Raw genomic sequence first — 19,687 nt, 5'->3', positions numbered from 1 at the left:
AACTCTGCTTAAATAGGACTCATCTTCTGCATGGAAAATGAATTGATTTCAGTGCGGGTTTCAGGGGAAGGCGTTGGCGGAGCTGGCAATTTGGGCCAGAACAGTATTTCGTTGCTTTGAAATGCCAAACTGTATTCATTCATTTGTTTAGTGCAACACACAGGTTTGCCTGATGAATGGCTTGGCGGGCAAGCGTACCAGCTTCACGTAGCTGGCTACATGTTTCATCGTGCCAGGTTTTCCGCCAGCTCTTGATGATCAATTCTTGAGAGTACAAGGGGCGGTGGGTGGGTACCTGCTAACTGGACTGTAGCACTCATGGTAAGGTACTTGAAGCAAAGAGGTGCACCGTGGGGACCTTTGGACCGCCTCTCAAGTGGACCACAACAGTGATGAGTGAATGGAAGCAGCGGAGAGGGGAATCTCGATATACCTTAGCACTAAGGGCGAGGGAGAGAGGGAGGGAGAGAGGGAGAGGGAGAGATTGCATCTAATGCCATTGCATTGAAAGTTATCCATCTAAAAAATGTCAATCTAATGCATTTTTAATCTTTTTATTTATTTTGTTATTTTCTTTGGTGGGGGTCCCCCCAAACTCCGTTGTGTACCCTTTAAAATACACCTGAACAAAAATTAACCCTTTACACCCCAAAAACATGCATTAGATGGACATTTTTTTAAATGGAAACATTTCGATGGAAGGGTATTAGATGGAACGGTTTTAGATTAATTGACTAGATACCCCGTAACCCACCTTACCCTTGAATGCAGTAGACCACGACAAGGATGCTGCACCATGATGGGGACGCATCCCACCATGCACCCTGGCTCCGGTCTACACTTCCGGACAATGCACCAGTGTTAAAATGCCACACAACAGGAAGTTGTACACTGTACTGGAATTCTCAGTTCCATGGCCCCATTGGCATGGTCAGTTGAAAGGGGCTGCCCAGCCCGAACTGCTAGGTCACTCGCCTTCTACACAGGACCACCACAAGCAACCCCAGGCAGGTTTCGGCCTCATCGGGCCTCATCAGGGAGTTGTAGCTTTGGTCCTTAGGCATGGCAAGCTCAGCCAAAACAAGTCTGGAGTTACTTGTGTTTCCATGCGGGGAAGGCGGGGCCTAGCAGTTTAAGCTCAACTGCTCCCATTGGTGGCAGTTCCAGACTGATTTGCATACGGCTGCAGTGGCACAGACTGGATAAAAACCGGTGGTGTGGACGGGTGCCCAGGGCAGTGCTGAGGCTTAAGACTAATTCAAAACCTTCAATGCATCACGTTTATTGTTATAGGCACTGAGAGAAGACCTTCATCAAAGTGGGGGGTCATTTGGCCTTTTTTTTTTAACTAATAGTAACGACCTGCAGCACCTTTGAGGAGAGACTTCTTTTTGATTTGCTCCTTGTTTCTTTCCTCGCAGGCGGAAGGCGATGAAGGGTCGGCTTTACTTTGCAGCGAAGGCGCAGAACGAGGGCAAGATCATGATCAAAACCCACCCGTGTGCCCGCATCTTCTGCTGCGCCTCCTGTGGTTTCGAGCAGGTACTGCAGGTGGGGTGTGCATAGGAGGTCCCCGAAATGCGGGGCCTCCTCGTGCGCCTTTATGAATTGCCCACACCCTACGGGCCTAATTCACAGAAGCATTTTATAATGGCAAAACCCCATTGGAAAACACTCTGTGAATCAAGCCTTTGTCTATGCAAGTACAACTCTGAGAGCAAATTTGGGGCTTGCAAACAAAGTAAGGGCCTGTTTATATGTCCGACGGCTTTCCGCCGCAGATACTGCCATGTGGTATTTAAGGTTTACCACATGTGGCAGCTTAAATGGGTGGCATAGTTGTGAGCCACAAGGATCCTTTAGTTATTCCCCCCCCTTTCAGAGTCGCATAGGACTCCCTGGGGAAATAGTTCTGTGTGTAAATGTTGTCAGAAAAATGTTGTCATGTTAAATATTAGTGAACAAAACGATTTAAATATGTGGTCTTTCTAAATAAAAATAAAAAAGCAAAATGTTGCCAGTGAAAAGGTCACCAAAAAAGATATTTTCAAACGCGCAAAAGTACAAGGCAGTAACTTCAACAATGAACTATATCATTACTAAAACCAGGCAATCACCATATCGTTAACTCTTCCCATACCCTAAAGCCAACCGCAATGCTAATTCTAGCCCTAACCCACAGGCTTTCCCTAAACCTAGTCCTGCAGCAGTGGTAGAACTGTACTGAAAAAAGTAGTGGAACTGTGGTCTCGGCAAAGGAGATGTTAGGCGGAAGCAAAGTGTTACATGTGACGGGTGTTGCGGCCGGGGCATTGCAATAGTCTAAGTGACTAGTAATTAAGGCTCGTATTATAACTTTACACTTGCACAGGGACATAAATGGACAAATCCTCACTATAGAAGGATGAATATGGTCGTAAAAAACAGAAATTGATAAAATTAGTGGAACGCCGTTCCCGCTCACTTCGATCACTGACCTTCAGACATCCAAAGCATTTTATTTACATATGACAATGTGCAAAACACCAAAGAAACAAATGGAATATAAACAGTGACCCCAACCCCAGCCCTCCACAAATTCCATAGCCATCGCCCAAACTCATTTCCTTGCTATAATTACTCGAACCCCAATTCTAACTCTTTCCATAACCCTTACTTCTAGCTCTATCTTAACCCCTATACCACCCCAGCATCACTAACCCACCCCAAACTCCCTATTCATTTCTTGAACTCTAACCGAAACCTTTACTCTGGGGACCCTACCCAGACCATTCCCCCTACCCTAACACACTGACCCTTACTCTGTATAACTAAATCCCGAAATTGCCAGGCTTCCGCAAGCAACCGGACCCTTACCATAACTGTATCTAAAATGTTTGCTGTAACGCCAAATCCTCTACCCCCTCCATAGCCATAAGACATACCGTAACCGCGCTGCGTTTCTGGCTACATTACATTTTCCTTGGCAACTTTTTTTTCAGTGCTAAGATATTTTCACCAGGTATTTTTTTTTTTTTACCCACTCAATTTCAGTTGCCGAAACTTTTCCTGGCTACTGTGGAAATGCCACATTACTGTGCGCATCACTACCGTATGCAGTAATATCACAACTGATAACACTTTTGTGCAGCGGCGCTTACCTCCGCACAAAAGCTGGCAGAACTGTAGAGTTTATGCCCGTCATTTGCCAGCTCAGTAAAACATGCAGTGTTTGGGTTCCATGTTCATTCTGCCACAGTTTTTTTTTTTTTTTAACGCAGTGTTTTTTGACAACATTTTTTGCCCGAAAAAAAACTCGTTGAATTTTTGTATTTTTATTTGGGGCTTTTCCCCCTCCCCTATTATTTATTCCTTATTCCCTACTTACGGCCTGTATCTTCATCCCTACAGTCCCCCGACTCTCTGCACTTATGAGCCACCTCGCTGGCAGTGCTCCCTCCCCCCCTAGCAATTCTTGCCCTCCACTCTGGAGGATAGCTCAGCGGCAACGTGCTCGCCTTGGAAGCAAGACAACACGGAGCAACACAGGTTCGATACCCGGGTCCGCGCTTAGAAACCTCTGGGTATTAAGCACGTTATCTGTCGTCCCTTCCGTGCCTAGAAACACTTGTGTACAGGTGCATTATAAATGACTTATCATATCACCCCAACATACCCCTTATATGCCCTTGCCACCCCCCCCACACATTTTTCAATTTGTTTTTTCAGACAAACATTTTTGGCAAAACATTTTGCGGGGAAAAAACTGCCGATGAATGAACGTCCTACCAGTGTTTGGGAATAGTGCATGTGTTACCGTTACCACCAAACTCCTAATCAGGCCCTCAGTGTAATTAATGTCCATGTGGGTTTGGAAGGATAGCTGCGCCTTTTCATATGTTTCTCTACCAATTTCCCTCCCAGCCGTTGTACAGAGGCCATTTTCTTTTTAATTTGCTGTGTCGTCGTGGTTTCTGTCGCTTCTTTTTTTCAACACAAGAAATGTTATGTCGCAATACAGTATGTATTGCTTTGGTATCAACGGCGCCTTCATGACACTCAGTAAATTCTCCTGACACGATATGATTGTGTAAGTATTTGTCCTACTGGGAGGAGCTGCTTACTTTCCGCCCGATATAAATTGTGTTGAATTGTGGACTTTTGTACAGCAAATTTAATGTGTCCTCCTTTTATAGAGCCTCATTAAGAGTTTGCCAGTTTCCTGGTGGTAATACAGCCGGGATACCGGCAAATGGAATTACCGTTACAGGCACTGCCAAACTTGTACTTTGCTGGTGCAGTAACAGGCCGATATGTGTTAAAACCAGCACGTTATTACCACACCGGCAAAGTTGTAATGAGGTTGAATGATTGTTAAAATTCACGTGCTATGGTTCCTGAAAGGAAAATTACTTTTTATGGCCTGTTTGTTTTCCAGAACAGATGCCAGACAAAAATTCAGACCTTCTTGTGGGATTAAAATGTGCGCTCATTTTAATTACACCATGTGACAAAAGTAAACACTTTTCAGGGCTTTACATACATTTCCCCTGCCACATCAAATAACCGCTAGCAGCCATTTTGTTTTCTTAGCACAAGGTCAAAGTGCATGTCTCATTACACATTAGCTTGCTAATGGAGGACATGGTAGATATTGCCAAGGGGAATCCTAGCAACGTTTCCTGGTTTCAACTCCTTGGAGACTTGCAGCGCTGAGAGGTATCTGTCACCTGCTCAGTGTCGCGGCCAGAGGTGATGGTGAATAATGTAATAACCACTGAGTGTATGATCATACAATCATATTAAAAGATGTGTGTCAAGAGGGCCGCATTTAATACAACCTACGTCTTACTACAGCACCTGTGGGTTCTATCAATTACAGTGCTGATACCTTCCAATATTGAGTTCTGATCCTGAGTTGATAAGCAGCTGGTGGGTTGTTAGTTTATAGGCTTGTTTACCATGTTAAGCCCTGAGGAAGCTCTGAATAGCGAAACACCATTGACATGCATAATAAACATGGGCATTGAAACATATAACCTGTATGGATAGTGAGACTTGTTACCATTAACAATTGGATGTCCACTGATAATCTTTAGGCTCCTCTTTAACTCCTTGTATCCACCGGGGGCCATCACACCTCACAGAACATGTCCGTATTACACATATATTTCTTTATAGTGCTTTCATCCATGGCTTCTTGGAGGGTTTGAAGGAAAAATGCCTTGGTTCATGAGCAAACATCTCCTTGTGCACTATTGACACTTATGGGTTTCCCTTTTTGAAGAAATGTATTAAAGTGAACTGAAAAATGTCCAACATGGCTTTTCTAGTCGAAGTGAGTTTGAGTGCGAGTGTGATCTACCCTTGTCAGCCAATTGGTCCTTTTGCTGCAAGGTTGTTTAAAAATGTCAGCCTTTGTTTCTTGGTAGATTTCTTTTGGGCAAATTCTGCCTATCCAGCTGTTGCAGGCTCATCCTGCGCCCCCACAACACCTCAGGCACTCAGACACCAATAATACACAGGAGACCAGTAGTTGAGAGAAATGGGCTGTAATGCAGACGGACCAGTGCATGGGAGTGCTGCTTACTGCTCCGCCTCCTAAGGCCTGACTCATCCTTGTATACAATATCGGAGTGGCTAAATCCATTCTCCACTCTTAAAAGAGCATGTATAATATATAACTACCGTAACCATCATTCCTGTGTAACCCAGCTCCCAGTTACCTCCGGGTTAGGTGTGCTTTACAAATGTCTAAATAAATAAATAATGCGCTTATAATAACAAACAGATCCATGCCTGAGAAAGGGGGATGCAAAATAGTCTGCAGTAGCGAAATGCCTCTGGCCTTGCGGGTTTGAGCCAGCAGTGTCACCAGCTGTGTACTTCTCAGAAGGGGCTCTTGAACTGGCCTGGGCCTGAGGCATCTCACATTCCACAGCTCAGCTCGGCTCTGCGACCTCGCTTGGCATGGGTGTTCATCTGTAGGCCAGTCTCTGGGCTTGGGGATTTGAGCCAGCAGTGTCATCAGCTGTGTACTTCTCAGAAGGGGCTCTTGAACTGGCCTGGGCCTGAGGCATCTCACATTCCACAGCTCAGCTCGGCTCTGCGACCTCGCTTGGCATGGGTGTTCATCTGTAGGCCAGTCTCTGGGCTTGGGGATTTGAGCCAGCAGTGTCATCAGCTGTGTACTTCTCAGAAGGGGCTCTTGAACTGGCCTGGGCCTGAGGCATCTCACATTCCACAGCTCAGCTCGGCTCTGCGACCTCGCTTGGCATGGGTGTTCATCTGTAGGCCAGTCTCTGGCCTTGGGGATTTGAGCCAGCAGTGTCATCAGCTGTGTACTTCTCAGAAGGGGCTCTTGAACTGGCCTGGGCCTGAGGCATCTCACATTCCACAGCTCAGCTCGGCTCTGCAACCTCGTTTGGCATGGGTGTTCATCTGTAGGCCAGTCTCTGGGCTTGGGGATTTGAGCCAGCAGTGTCATCAGCTGTGTACTTCTCAGAAGGGGCTCCTGAACTGGCCTGGGCCTGAGGCATCTCGCATTCCACAGCTCAGCTCTGCTCTGCGACCTCGCTTGGCATGGGTGTTCATCTGTAGGCCAGTCTCTGGGCTTGGGGATTTGAGCCAGCAGTGTCATCAGCTGTGTACTTCTCAGAAGGGGCTCTTGAACTGGCCTGGGCCTGAGGCATCTCACATTCCACAGCTCAGCTCGGCTCTGCAACCTCGTTTGGCATGGGTGTTCATCTGTAGGCCAGTCTCTGGGCTTGGGGATTTGAGCCAGCAGTGTCATCAGCTGTGTACTTCTCAGAAGGGGCTCCTGAACTGGCCTGGGCCTGAGGCATCTCGCATTCCACAGCTCAGCTCTGCTCTGCGACCTCGCTTGGCATGGGTGTTCATCTGTAGGCCAGTCTCATTGCATCCGATGTGCCTCAAAGAAACCAAAAGAAAAGGCAGTATCAGAGTTGGTAGCACCGGCCGTACAAGCGTTTCACTTTCTTTGTCCCTTTTTTCCCCATTTTCCCTCCCTTTGTGCCCCATCCTTTGTGCATCAAGTTGATTGTGTGTCGCGGCCATTGATGCTCTCCCATCATGGCTCTGCCGTATTGTGGTTGCATCTAATGCATGGCTTTGTATGTGCAAAAGATGATGGGCGCATGGGTAGGGACTGGCTGCATCAAGGGAGCCATGTAGATCCTTCGATGAAGCATGTGCTATGGGGTTGTTCTGAGGCCCTCATGCTTCCTGTTCACTTTGTCCACTTCATACATGCCAACATTATCCATTCCATGTGGAAGACCCTGGTCCAGTCCTGATTTTAACGTAGCATTCTGGGATTGTAGTACTTGATTTATAAAGGGGGCATCCAGGACTACAAGTCCCAGAATGCAAATTTAAAACAAGACTGGACTAGCATCTCCCAAATGGAATGAAATTGATATTGTTGGCATGCAACGATAATCTCCTCCTTTGGGTTCTCGTACCAACTCTTTGCGGACCACACCCGAATCACTCTTTTCCTGAACTCTCCTCTGATCTCTCTATCAAAATGTCCAACTGTCTCTCTGCCATTAAATATTGGATGGCTTCTCACTCTCTGATGTTAAACTGTACCAAAACAAAGGTACTTTTTTTCCATGCCAAAAGCTCTCTCTCATCTCTTCCTCTGCCTATCCAGTTCCCAGCTCACACTATGCCCTACCCTAAACCTCAGCGTCATCTATGACCCTTCTCACACATTCTCTACTTTCATCTCCAAAACTGGAACAGCAGCTTGCCTCAGCCTCCTAAATATTGGGGAAATCGAGATCCTGCTTCCTTTCAACACAGCCAAGCATCTCCTAGCTACTGTTCTCTTCTCTAAACTGGACTACTGTGCCAACATCTTCTTTGGTCTCCCCAACTATGCTGTGTCCTCTCGTAATCTCTTTTCTGCCTCTTTGACTACCCTTGTGGCACCTCACCCTCCCTGTCCGTCCTCTCGCTTCCGCTCTTTCTCTATTCTTGTTCCACTTGCATGGAATTTTCTTCCCCCGGATATCCAAGAAACAGTCCGCACAGATTTGTTCAAAACCAAACTAAAAGCCTCCATCCTCGCCTCTGAGTTACCCTCTTAACCTACCTCACACCTGCCTGCTAGCTAACATGTTGCCCTGCCCTCTAACCTGCCTCTGTCTCCCACTGCCCCCAATCAAGCACTTCAACCATCCTTTCTCGTCCCGAGCACAGCTGGACGTACCGCCTACCTGCACTTAAAAATGTCTATGCATGTCCACTTATGTATTGTCCCCGGGGCCTGTTCAATTTACTCCCCTCCACAGTTTGGTCAGACTTTCCCTCAAACTCACCCCATTGTAAGAAGCTCACTGCTTTCCATCAAACTTCATTTCTTATCTACTGTATGATCTTTTGTGATCCAAAAAAAAAGCATTGTTCCTTCTGTAAATAAATAAATAAATGCCACTTCATCTGCACTCAGTAATGGTGGCTTTCTTAGTTCTGTGCAGCAGATCTGTGCCCCTGCCATGTCGGCTGTGTGCTGATCGTGCTGTACCAATCATGACCTTGTTGCAGCCCCGAGGCTCTGCTGGTTACTCTGGGACCAGTGCTCTCTCGTGCTTTATTATTCAGGCTGTAGGCCACCTGGGTCAGACCAAGACGCTTCAGAGGATGGCTGTTCTCCGTGCAGCCAACAAAGTGCACCCTGCCCTTGCCAACTATGTAAAATTTGGGTCTTTTCATGTTGGACTTAAGCCACAGGACTAATATACAAACACGATGCTTTTAAGACCATGGGGGAATGTATTTGTACTGGCTCAAAAAGTGAAAACGTAGAATGGTAGAAACAAAAGCCAAGATTTAATCACTACCAAACATAAACAGGAAATAACTCCAAATGTCTCCAGTTTGGGAGCAACTCAGAAAAGCTGTCCATGCGATTGCTATTTGTTGGGGTTGCTGCCTTCTCTCTTGGTGATAGGACAGTATGCGTGCTCCTGCGGACTGACAGGCGGCCATTTTGATGCGAGGATGTAGCCAAGAGAAATCCCCTCTGTGCATGTTCCAAGCATTGCACCCAGGGGCTCGTCACATTGCCTTGGGGTCTAGGACCCTACCTGGTCTGTCCCTCACTCACTTGGTTCTGTCTCTTAGCTGAGAAAGTCCCTATCTACTCGCCCCAGCTTCCTGCATAGCGCCCTGCAGAAGGAACGCTTCTCTCTGTCTAACAGACTAACATGTGCTCAGCTCTCAACACTCAGCAAAGGCAGTGGCCGACTTCCGCTTTGATTTGTAAACATGCTTTCTTGCGGAACAAACGCTGCTCCCTGGCCAGAGAGCAAGGGGCAAGAAAAATGGGTACTCCCTATTTTTTGTTATCGGGGGTCAGACTTGTAACACAGGAGGGAAATCTGATATGCAACAAACAACAAGAATGACTACCCCTTTCTTGGTCCCAGCTCTGTGATAGCGGGCAATGCACGTTCTACCGCTAATGATACTTCAAGCGGACAACCAAATCCACAAGACAGATGCTAGACTTTTACAAAAATTATAATCTATTTATTAATTCATGCGAACAAATATAAAAACACTTGTTATAATACACATACTAAAACAGAACACCAAGACCGGTCCTGTAACAACAAAGGGTAGATAGGTAACTCGCACTCATAGAGCAAATCAATATTTCAGGAAAACAGAGTAAATCATGAAAGCATTTGTGTTGGACAAAAATCTCAACATAATGACAGAACACAGATATTGCTGTCTATATATCCAGGTTGCGGCACTTGTGTGTCTCACACCTAGAGTGGGTCACACAAACGTTTTTTTGGAAGAACCTTAATTTGGGTTTCGAAGGGATTGTGTCCTCCGACGTATTCCACATCTATGACAGTTGTGTCCCACAGCTGTGCACTTCGGAAACTTTTCAGCAGAAGGCGTCCTGCGTCGATGCCGTCGAGCCGATGTCCCTCCAGGGCCTCTGTCGAGGGTTGACGTCACTGGATGTTATATATAGGACGCACGGCGCCCGTTGCCTCAGTTCTGTTTTTTCCGACAGCGAAAGTAAAACTCGGTGCGCCTCGTGGATTCCATTTCTTCGACCCCTCCGACTCCAAGGTCCAGGTTCAAGACTTGCTGGGACTGCAAGTCCAAGATGTCGTTGACCGAACCGCACCGTATTTGCTTATGGTGCCTGGGTTTGTCGGACGACACTGACGACTGCTCCAAATGCCAGTTTCTAACAGCCAAGGCCTTGCGTGAAAGGAAGGGGAAGCTCCGTGCAGATAAGCCATAGAAAAAGTCCCATAAGACCGGATCGAAGTCTCGAGGGGCGACTCTCCGCGTCAGTAGAAAACTCGAGGTTCTCGGTCCCGGAGTGTGTCCCACCATTCCTTGTCTTTGCGGCACACTCGGAAGCGCCGACACCGGCCGCCTTCCCTGTCCTCTTCCGAGGATGGTGCTGTGCATAAGGTTGCCTGTCCCACGAAGTCCTCGACGCTGGAGTAGTGGGCGTCGTTTAAAGAACAAATAATGGTGATTTTCCAGTCGCAAGGCATAGTTCCCGACGCGCCTTCTCACGAAGCCAGCAGAGAATGCTCTCGATCCGCGGTTTGCACACCTTCAGGCTCAGGCTCGCGCCACGACTCGCACCAGGAGCCCTCAAGGTTCCGTGCGGATAAAAGCAGTCACAAGAGACGTGCATCCAGGTCTCGGTCCTCGTCCCCAGCGAGACCGTTACAGCCTCGTTCAGCGCCGGGCCAGTCGGACTCAGACGATGCTATTCCGTCCCATTAGCCTATGCCTGTAGTGGCATCGACGCCAAAGGTCTCAGCGTTGACACCTCAGTGCCGATTCCGGCATCAAAGCCGTCAGCAGTCTCGACGTCTATGTTCTCAAGGCCTTTGGCATCGAAGCCCTCGGCGTCGAGGCTCTCGGTGCCCTCAGCGCTTTTTGGGCATAATATATCTGAGGAGTTTCCTGAGGCTTCCTCTAGGTCTGGGAGGCCGGTATTAGGCCACAGAGCCTCTTCTGCCCATTTGGCTGGGTTTTCCAAGCCTTTGCCTGACATTTTTGAGGAGGAGGAAAGATCAGACATTGAAGATCCTGTTTCTCATGATGAGGCTCTGGGATTGTGGGTGACAGTCCATTGGAGGAGTTGTGGCAGTCCCTGCATGACGCCAGTGGCCTGGATACTTCTCCGGAAGTTGAGTTTGTGTAGGCCTGAGCCCGGGGGCTCATGCACTTCGTCCTACAGGCGGCTCATGTCTAGGGTTTGCTAATACCTGAGGATTTTATTCAGGATGACCTTACTCACATCTTGGACCAAGGTCCCCCCTCTGATCTGGTATTGCCCTTCCATCTTATATTGCAATAAAGGGTCTCATCGGCTTGGCAGGCCCCGGAGTCGATTCCGGGGATCAAAAAGAATTTTTGCGAAGAAGTACCACCCATCTGTTAGTGACCCCAGCTATTTGTCTGGTCACCCCACTCCTGAGAGTTCAGTGGATCAGGCAGCTACGGCCACCTCGATGTAGCAGGCGTACCCTACCATCCCTCCGAATAGGGACGACAAACGCTTCGACGGATGGGCTCGGAAGGTCTTCTCGTCAGGGAGCATGGCACTGAAAGCTGTCAACGCCACATGTGTCCTGGCAAGATTTACACACACTCTGTGGACCTGTATATCCTACGCGGCTGAGCATATTCCTGAGGGGGAGGAAAGGGATGGCTTCCTTGCCATTGTGCGTGACGGCAAGGATGCTGTGTGTGAATCCCTTCAGTCGGGGTTGGACACGGCAGTCTGTGTCAGCCGGTCCATAGCTGCGAGCACTGTAGTACGCAGGTTTGCGTGGTTGTGGAAGTCGGGGTTTGCTCCTGATGTGCAATTCCGTCTTCTGAACATGCCCTTTGATGGTGTTCATTTATTTGGCATCAAGGCTGACGAGAGCCTTGAGAGGTTGCAGACCTCCAAAGCTGCAGCAAACTCTTTGAGTGCTGCAGTACGTCAACCTCTGCCTTTTTGTCCTAGGGGACAGCAATGGAGGGGAGGTTCCTTTCGGTTCTACTCTTCTTTTGGTAGATCGAGAGGAGCTGCCAGTCAAAGGGGCCACCGTAGGATTACCCGTGGTGGAAAACAGGGTACCCGGGGTGCCAAAGCCACTCAGGCAGTTGCCTCTTTGCCCTCAGTCACTGCCGCAGCCGCTCAAGCTCAGTCATGAGGCCATGTCCCATGGTTCGCCGGTTGGGGGCAGACTTGTGCAGCATCTTAGATAATGGATTGCCATTACTTCAGATGTGTGGGTTCTGGATATCATAGCCCATGGCTACTGCCTTCCCTTCCTTCAGCGGCCTCACGACAATCCACCGGGGAAGCTCTCTTTGAAGCGTCCGGATCCGCTCCTTGCACAGGAAATCCTATCCCTGCTGGAGAAAGGCACCATAGAACTGGTCCCTGTAGCGGAGAGGAACAACGGATGGTATTCCCCTCATTTTTTGATCGCAAAGAAAGATGGGGGATCGAGACCCATCCTGGACTTGCGTTGGTTGAACAAGCTTCGCTTCTCCGGAAGGACAAGTTCAAGATGGTCACTCTTTCTCAAGTCCTCCAGGCCCTTCAACTTCAGGATTGGTTGGTGTCTTTGGACCTCATGGATGCTTACTTTCATGTGCCGATTCATCCCAAGCACACGAAGTACCTGCGGTTCGCGGCTGGCGACTCACACTTTCAGTTTCGGTTCCTGCCGTTCGGATTGACCTCCACCCGAGGGTCTTCACCAAGCTGATGGTGGTGGTGGCAGCGTACCTCAGGAGAGGGGGGATTCACGTCTACCTCTACCTGGGTAATTGGTTGATCAGTGCGCACTCTCCAGAGCAAGCCCTGGATCATCTTTCCGTCACGTGCCACTCCCTTCACAAGCTGGGCTTCTCCCTCAATTTAAAGAAGTTGCATTTGACACCTTCCCAGCGGCTCCAATACATAGAGCAGTGCTCGACACGACCCTGGGGCAGTGTTTGCCTCCCCAGGTGAGGGCTCATCGCATTCTGCAGATGGTGGCCAAGTTTCGACGTGCCCAGAGTCTCCCGGCATTCGAATTCTTAAGGTTGCTCGGCCTCATGGCATTCTGCATTTTCCTGGTGCCAGAGGCCAGGCTGCGGATGAGATCCCTGCAGTGGGCTCTCAAGATGCAGTGGTTGCAGTTCTCCAGCAAGATGTCGGATCCCGTTCAGATTCCGCTCTCGGCTGCCCAGGATCTTCTATGGTGGGCCGACGAAGGCAATCTGATGAAGGGGGCACCGTTTTGGCAACCATGGCCGGAGGTGACAATCGTGATGGATGCCTCCCTTGCAGGATGGGGCGCTCATGCCAACGAGTTGATAGCCAGCGGCCGTTGGTCTCCGTCGGAGTCCAGACTCCACATCAATCTGTTAGAGCTGAAAGCCATCAAGCTAGCCCTGAAGGCTTTTCTGCTTTCTCTACGGGGGAAGAGTGTCCTGATTATGACGGTCAACACAGTGGCCATGCATTACCTCAACAGAAAGGGGGGGCAGGGTCACTCCCATTGTACAGGGAGGTGATGCAGCTCTGGTTCTGGGCCGTCAACAGGAAATTTCGATCTCAGCAGTTCATCTGGCAGGAGACGAAAACACGGCGGCGGACCCTCTGAGCAGGCAGAGCACAGTCTCTCACGAGTGGGAGTTGGCTCAGGAAGTCCTTTTGGAGATCTTCGCCCTTTGGGGACATCACAAGTGGATCTCTTCGCCACCAGTGTCAACCGGAAGTGCGACAGATTCTGCTCAAGGGAATTTCCTCCAAGAGGAGCCTTAGGAGACGCGTTTGTGGTGGATTGGTCATTCCCACGGCTGTACGCGTTTCCCCCAGTCCCTGTCATTCCTGAGGTGCTGCGGAGGTTACAGAGGTTTGGTACCCGAATGATCCTCATTGCTCCGGATTGGGCCAGGAGAGCGTGGTACCCGGACCTTCTCGACATGTCCATCTGCCCTCCACACCGTCTTCCCTTCCGAGATCTGCTCTCACAGGAGGGGGGTCAGTTTCTCCATCCAGAGGTCAGGTCTCTCAACCTTCAATATTGGTATCTGAAAGGTTGAGATACAAGGATTGGGACCTCCCGGATGACGTGATAGAGGTGTTGCTTTCGGCCAGGCGGCCCGCAACTATGTCCCTGTACCGTTGCCGTTGACGGAAGTTCCGCGACTGGTGCAGGGGTTAGAATGTGGATCCTTTCCAATGTTCCATTCCTATGGTGTTATCTTTTTTTACTTTCTTTAGCCCACAAGGGCCTTCAATTGGGTACCATTTAAGGGTTACCTGGCAGCATTGTCTATATTTAAGCGCTCATTTGAAGAGTGTTCTTACTTTAAGATTCCTTTGATTTCACAGTTTCTGAAAGGACTGTCTAATGTGTTTCCACCATCCCCTTTCCAGGTGCCGGGTTGGGATTTGAATTTGGTTTTAAAGTTCCCGATGGGAGCTCCATTTGAGCCCTTACAGTCTTGTCCACTGAGACTGTTTTCTTTTAAAACTGTGTTTTCAGTTGTGGTTACTTCCGCTCGCAGAGTGAGTGAATTGCAGGCACTTTCTGCTAAGCCACCCTTTACAGGTTTCCATAAGGACAGGGTTGTCCCTCGGGTGCAACCTTCTTTTCTTCCGACGGTTGTGTATGAATTTCATTTGAGCCAGAAGGTGGTTATTCCGGCTTTTTATCCTCCTCCGCATCCTGGTAAGGAAGAGGAGAGGCTCCATAGATTGGATCCTAGGAGAGCTTTTATCTTTCACGGATGTCCCGGGTCAGAGTGGCCGATCAGCTCTTTGTAGGTTATGCTGGACACGGCTTGGGTCAGGCTGTTTCCAAACAGACCTTGTCCAGATGGATTGTTTTGACTATCACTGAATGCTACCGTTTGGCGGGGAAGGACCCTCTGGTAGGCTTACGGCCTCACTCTACTTGGGGTGTCGCTGCCTCCACTGCTCTACAAAGGGGTGTTCCGATTCGCAATATTTGTGAAGCAGCCACATGGGCCTCTGTCCATTCCATACTTTTGTTAAACACTATTCCCTGGACTCCATCCATGGGCAGGATTTGGCCTTTGGTAAGGCAGTCCTCTATTCAGCCATTTGATTGGGTTCTCAAAATTTCACATTCTAAATTCTTTCCCTCCTCCACAGTGTGGTACTGATTGGGAGTCTGTCATAGATGTGGAATATGTCGGAGGACACAATCCCTTCGAAGAACAAGTTGCTTACCAAACTGGTAACGTTATTTCGATGGGATGTTCCTCTTACGTATTCCACATCGCCCTCCCAGTATGCCCCTCTGGAGAATTTCCCTTGTGATTACAGCTTCCATTTCCGCAAGGATGTAGGCAGTTATACTGGCAGGAGACTGGTGTCACACGTTCTGGGGGAAAAAAACTAAACTGAGGCAACGGACGCCGTGCATCCTATATATAACATCCACAACTGTCATAGATGAGGAATACGTCGGAGGAATATCCCATTGAAAGAACGTTACCAGTTTGGTAAGTAACTTGTTCTTTCCACGCACTCGAATACATGAAGCAAAAACTAAAGCTCCATAGACAGTCGACATATGTTTCGGCCTATACAATCCATACTGCACTATCCCTAGTGCTGTTGGTTCATAATGTTATAGAGGCCTTCTTCAGGACGAACAAATTGCTTCTATTCGGGAAGTTAATCCTAACCCAAAAGGTCAGATAATTGATTCTTCACTACAAAAAAGACATTAAAAAAGCTAGCATCAGAAAAACAAAACATCTAAATGAACAGACATAATACTCTTGTAGAAATGATTGACAGGGTCAGAAGATCCCTGATGCCCAACATGTGCACTGACCTGTAAAACAATTGCTGTGGGACTTGAGCTTATGAGGGGCAACCCTTTTATTGGTGTCTGATCTTTTAAGGGGCCTCAAGGGCTACCTGCCGATAAGGGAGATGAGTGTAACCCTTATTTTTGTATGATTCACTCTATCACATCATTCAACCGATAGCTTTTACTCACCTGCAGTGTTGCATCAGCAACACATGCAGTGATGTCACAACTGGATATTTGTCTTATTTGTGATGGGGGGGTCTAATTCTTGTTAAGAACACGCCACCTGTAATCAAATGGGATTTAATTAGGGCTTCAATGTTTATTTGTACAATTTCGTTATTTATCATAGGGTTCACCAAAAACCATCTAACTCGCCTGCCGTGTTGTGTCAGCAACTTGTGAGGCGATGCCACTTCTACATTTTCTTTCTATTCAGGATGTGACATCCACGTGCCCAGTGTGCAAGATACAACACGCTCTCTGTTGAAAAAGTGGCATATATTATACTCACAATCTCACACCGAGGAGACGACCTAAACCTGAGCATTGTTCCGCTCTCTTTGCTTGTCCGCTTGAAGTATTATTAGCGGTACAACGTGCATTGCACCCTCTATCACAGAGCTCAGACCAAGAGAGGAACGGAGAGCAAGGGGTATATTTGGATGTGGGTGGAAGACCGAGAGCGCGAGTGAGACGAGAGGCTGGAAGAAGCCCGGGGAAACCGACGTCACATCCGTTTACAGCTGTTCTGAGTTAACAACCTTTGGCTTAACCAAATGCATGTGATGCCAGACATAGCAGAACTAGTAAATTATAGATGTTTCGAACGTTGGAGGTTACGGCAAGGGAGTGCTACTCCTCGCGATTTTACAGCTGGGACTGTTACTCGTGCATCAATTAACAGCTGTGGATGGGATGTCCACGCCTGCAAACAGTGGTCCCACCTGAGTGTGAAGAGCTAAAGACCTGGCTGTGGGGGTCCCATTGAGCAGTTTCCGCAATCTTGTGTCACCCCTTGCGTTCATTAGAGCCATGCACTGGTTATTGAACACAGGTCCATGTCTGCAATGCGGAAATTGCTGCGCTGCACTTACTGCGCAGGTCCTTATCGCGGTATCACTTGCTAATGAATTCTTACTTGAGACTCCCAGCCCGTGGTTTGTTAAGGGGGGGGAGGAGGTTATTAAATTGTCGTGTTGTACCTTTAAGGTACACAGAACCATTTAAGTTATGGCCTTGGAGCAATAAAAGGAGCCACGCTCGGGGACGCACAGGCAGCATGAGCGGGAGACCCAAGGCAACCAGAAGCTGTCTCGGTGTCTTCCTTGCGGCTACCGTGTGCCATACATGCACATAGCACGGGGGATCCTCCAGCGAGAGGCACAACCTCACAATACTGGCGACGAAGGTGGTTGGGAGCGCTGTTCCGCGGGGACGCCACGCGCCTTCCCGGACTGACGCGGAGCAGTGCTCGCTGACCAGAAAGCCGGTTCAGCATAGGTGCGATCACCACAAGCTCGTCGACCGGGAAGCTGGTTTGGTGTGGGCGTACTTACTACTGGGTGCGAGGCCGACCTCTCGCGCTGCTGGTTAGACCTGTGCAATACTAAAAAGAAGAAAGACAACACAGCAGCGTTGCATAAAGACTGTGTTTCACTGTTTGAGCGAGTGCCCTGCCAAAGGACATGTTGGTGGGAGTTGTGGGCGTGTCGATTGTTTCGCTAAGGCATGCTGGGCACAAATGCCACCTCTGGTAGCACAGGTCAAAGACAAACAATGCCAACAGATCCCAAAGATGTGTAACCTACTCTAGGAGTCCCTGTCTCAGGAGGATAGCTCAGGGGCAATGTGCTCACCTTGGAAGCAAGACGGCATGGAGCACCACAGGTTCGATCCCCGGGGCCGTGCTTAGAAACCTCTGGGTATTAAGCGTATACAAATATCATATATCATATCATACAGGACAGGGATACTTGTAAGAAAACACACAGAAACACTGTATGGGTAGATTTAAGAGTTCCAGTGATCAGTTCTTACTTATTAGATATGAACTGGTACTACCGATACTTGTTGCCCTATATATGGCCTTCCTAGACGATGCATGCGTTTCCCCAATGAGGAATAGACTGAGGTGGATTTCTATACCTTTATTCTCATCATATGCTAGACAAAATCGAGAGTAATCAAGCACAATGGATTGCATACGGCCCACATTGGCGGTTACAGTGTCCAAGCACCCATGTGCTTTTATGATTTTAGAAAATGTTAGCACTGAATTTGTCATGTACTGTTACTAAGATATGTATTGTATGTACTGTAAAGAATGTATTTCTCTTTATTGTTATGAATGTTTGACACAGCAGCACAATTCTAGAGGTTAGTAAGAGTACATGACCAATTCATGGTTATGTCACACTAGAATAGCCTCTGAGATTAGACTTCCTTGACAGACACCAAAGTATGTATTTTTACGTTCCGTGGGGCTGCTCTGCCCCTTCTAAAAGGGCTGCTTATAGCCACTGTTGCTCATTGCCAGGTTTTGTGTCGCCACAGTGAGGTCACATTACTGGGTTGTGTGGTGGCAGAGGAACTCCAAATTTTGAACTTGGCTTTCCGGGGTGTATGTGGAGTACATGAATTCCCTCATCCAAAGGTTTGCATCGGTATTTGAAGGTGTCGGCTGTATGGAAGGTGACCCCATCCATGCACATTGGTAAAACAGTACAACCTGTTGTGTTAAAACTTAGCAGAGTGCCTTTTCACCTATGTGACAAAGTAGAGGAGGAAATGGATATGCTGGTTGGCCTGGATATCATTGAGAGTGCGGAAGACCCTACCCCTTGGGCTTCTCCAATCATGGTGGCCCACAAGCCCAACCAGCCAGATTCAGTCAGGATTTGTGTAGATATGAGGCTACCACATAACGACATTTGGAGGGAACGGCACATCATGCCCACGATCGACACAATAGTGTCTGACCTGCAAGGAGCAGCATTTTATTCCAAACTGGGTCTGAGGCTGGTTACCATCAGTTGATATTGCATCCCTTCTCACGTTAGAGCTTTGTTCACCCACATGGGGCTATTCAGGTATAAAATACTCAGTTTTAGTGTCTCCTACTGCACTGAGGTTTTCCAAAAAGCTACCAGGAGTGTTCTGGTGGGTATACAAGGGGCAGTCAACATCAGTGATGACCAACTGGTGTACGCCAAGACTGAGGTGGAACATTTGGAAAGCTTGGAGAAAGTCCTTGAAAGATTAAAGTCCCTAGGTCCAACTCTACGTAAAGAAAAATGTGAGTTTCTCCAGAGGCGGGTTGAGTTTCTTTAGATACATATTCCAGAAAGAGGGCCTCGCTGCAGACTCGCAGAAGGGTCAGGCTCCGGTGACTTGTCGGAAGTGTGGAGTTTTATAGGCATGGTCACATACTGTGGCCATTTCATCCAAGAATTGGCCACCCTGTCGGAACCATTAAAGAACTTAACCAAGAAAGACATTCCATGGCGGTGGGTGCCTTTAGAAGAAATGTGTTGGGTCCTGTCCAATCATGTCCGCGGAAGCTGCTGAACCCCACAAACCCCCTAGAATGTATGGTGAACAACTGATTTTTAAACAGCTGAAACCCAGACACCCAGAGGGAAAGGGGAAGTGGATAAAATAAAAAAGGCACAGGCATCTGTCTTCTTACTTGTACGTTTCTGCCGAGGATGAGAAAATGCACAAATATTATTTCCACTTTCTCACAACTCGCCCTCTACCCTACCCCCTGTCCTCTTTCAGTATCTGTGCTAAACTCCGCAACAACCTAGAGGTGTGTGTCACTTTTCAGATCCAAAGTCACTCAG

The 19,687-nt window shown here is 48.3% G+C and overlaps 1 protein-coding gene across 2 annotated transcripts in view; it reads left to right on the top strand.

The window, feature by feature from the left end:
* The window catches only part of TMEM63C (transmembrane protein 63C), a 398,663-nt gene that overhangs the window by 242,947 nt on the left and 136,029 nt on the right, over positions 1–19,687 (top strand). For both annotated transcript variants that reach the window (XM_069638011.1, XM_069638012.1), the window contains one exon: positions 1,422–1,542. In XM_069638011.1, coding sequence (XP_069494112.1) covers positions 1,422–1,542 — 121 coding nt within the window. The remainder of the gene's footprint in view (positions 1–1,421; positions 1,543–19,687) is intronic.

The sequence above is a fragment of the Ambystoma mexicanum genome, chromosome 14 (assembly GCF_040938575.1).
Source record: "Ambystoma mexicanum isolate Mex_15411 chromosome 14, UKY_AmexF1_1, whole genome shotgun sequence".
Classification (NCBI taxonomy): Eukaryota; Metazoa; Chordata; class Amphibia; order Caudata; family Ambystomatidae; genus Ambystoma; species Ambystoma mexicanum.
This window is presented reverse-complemented; position numbering and strand designations above follow the sequence as displayed.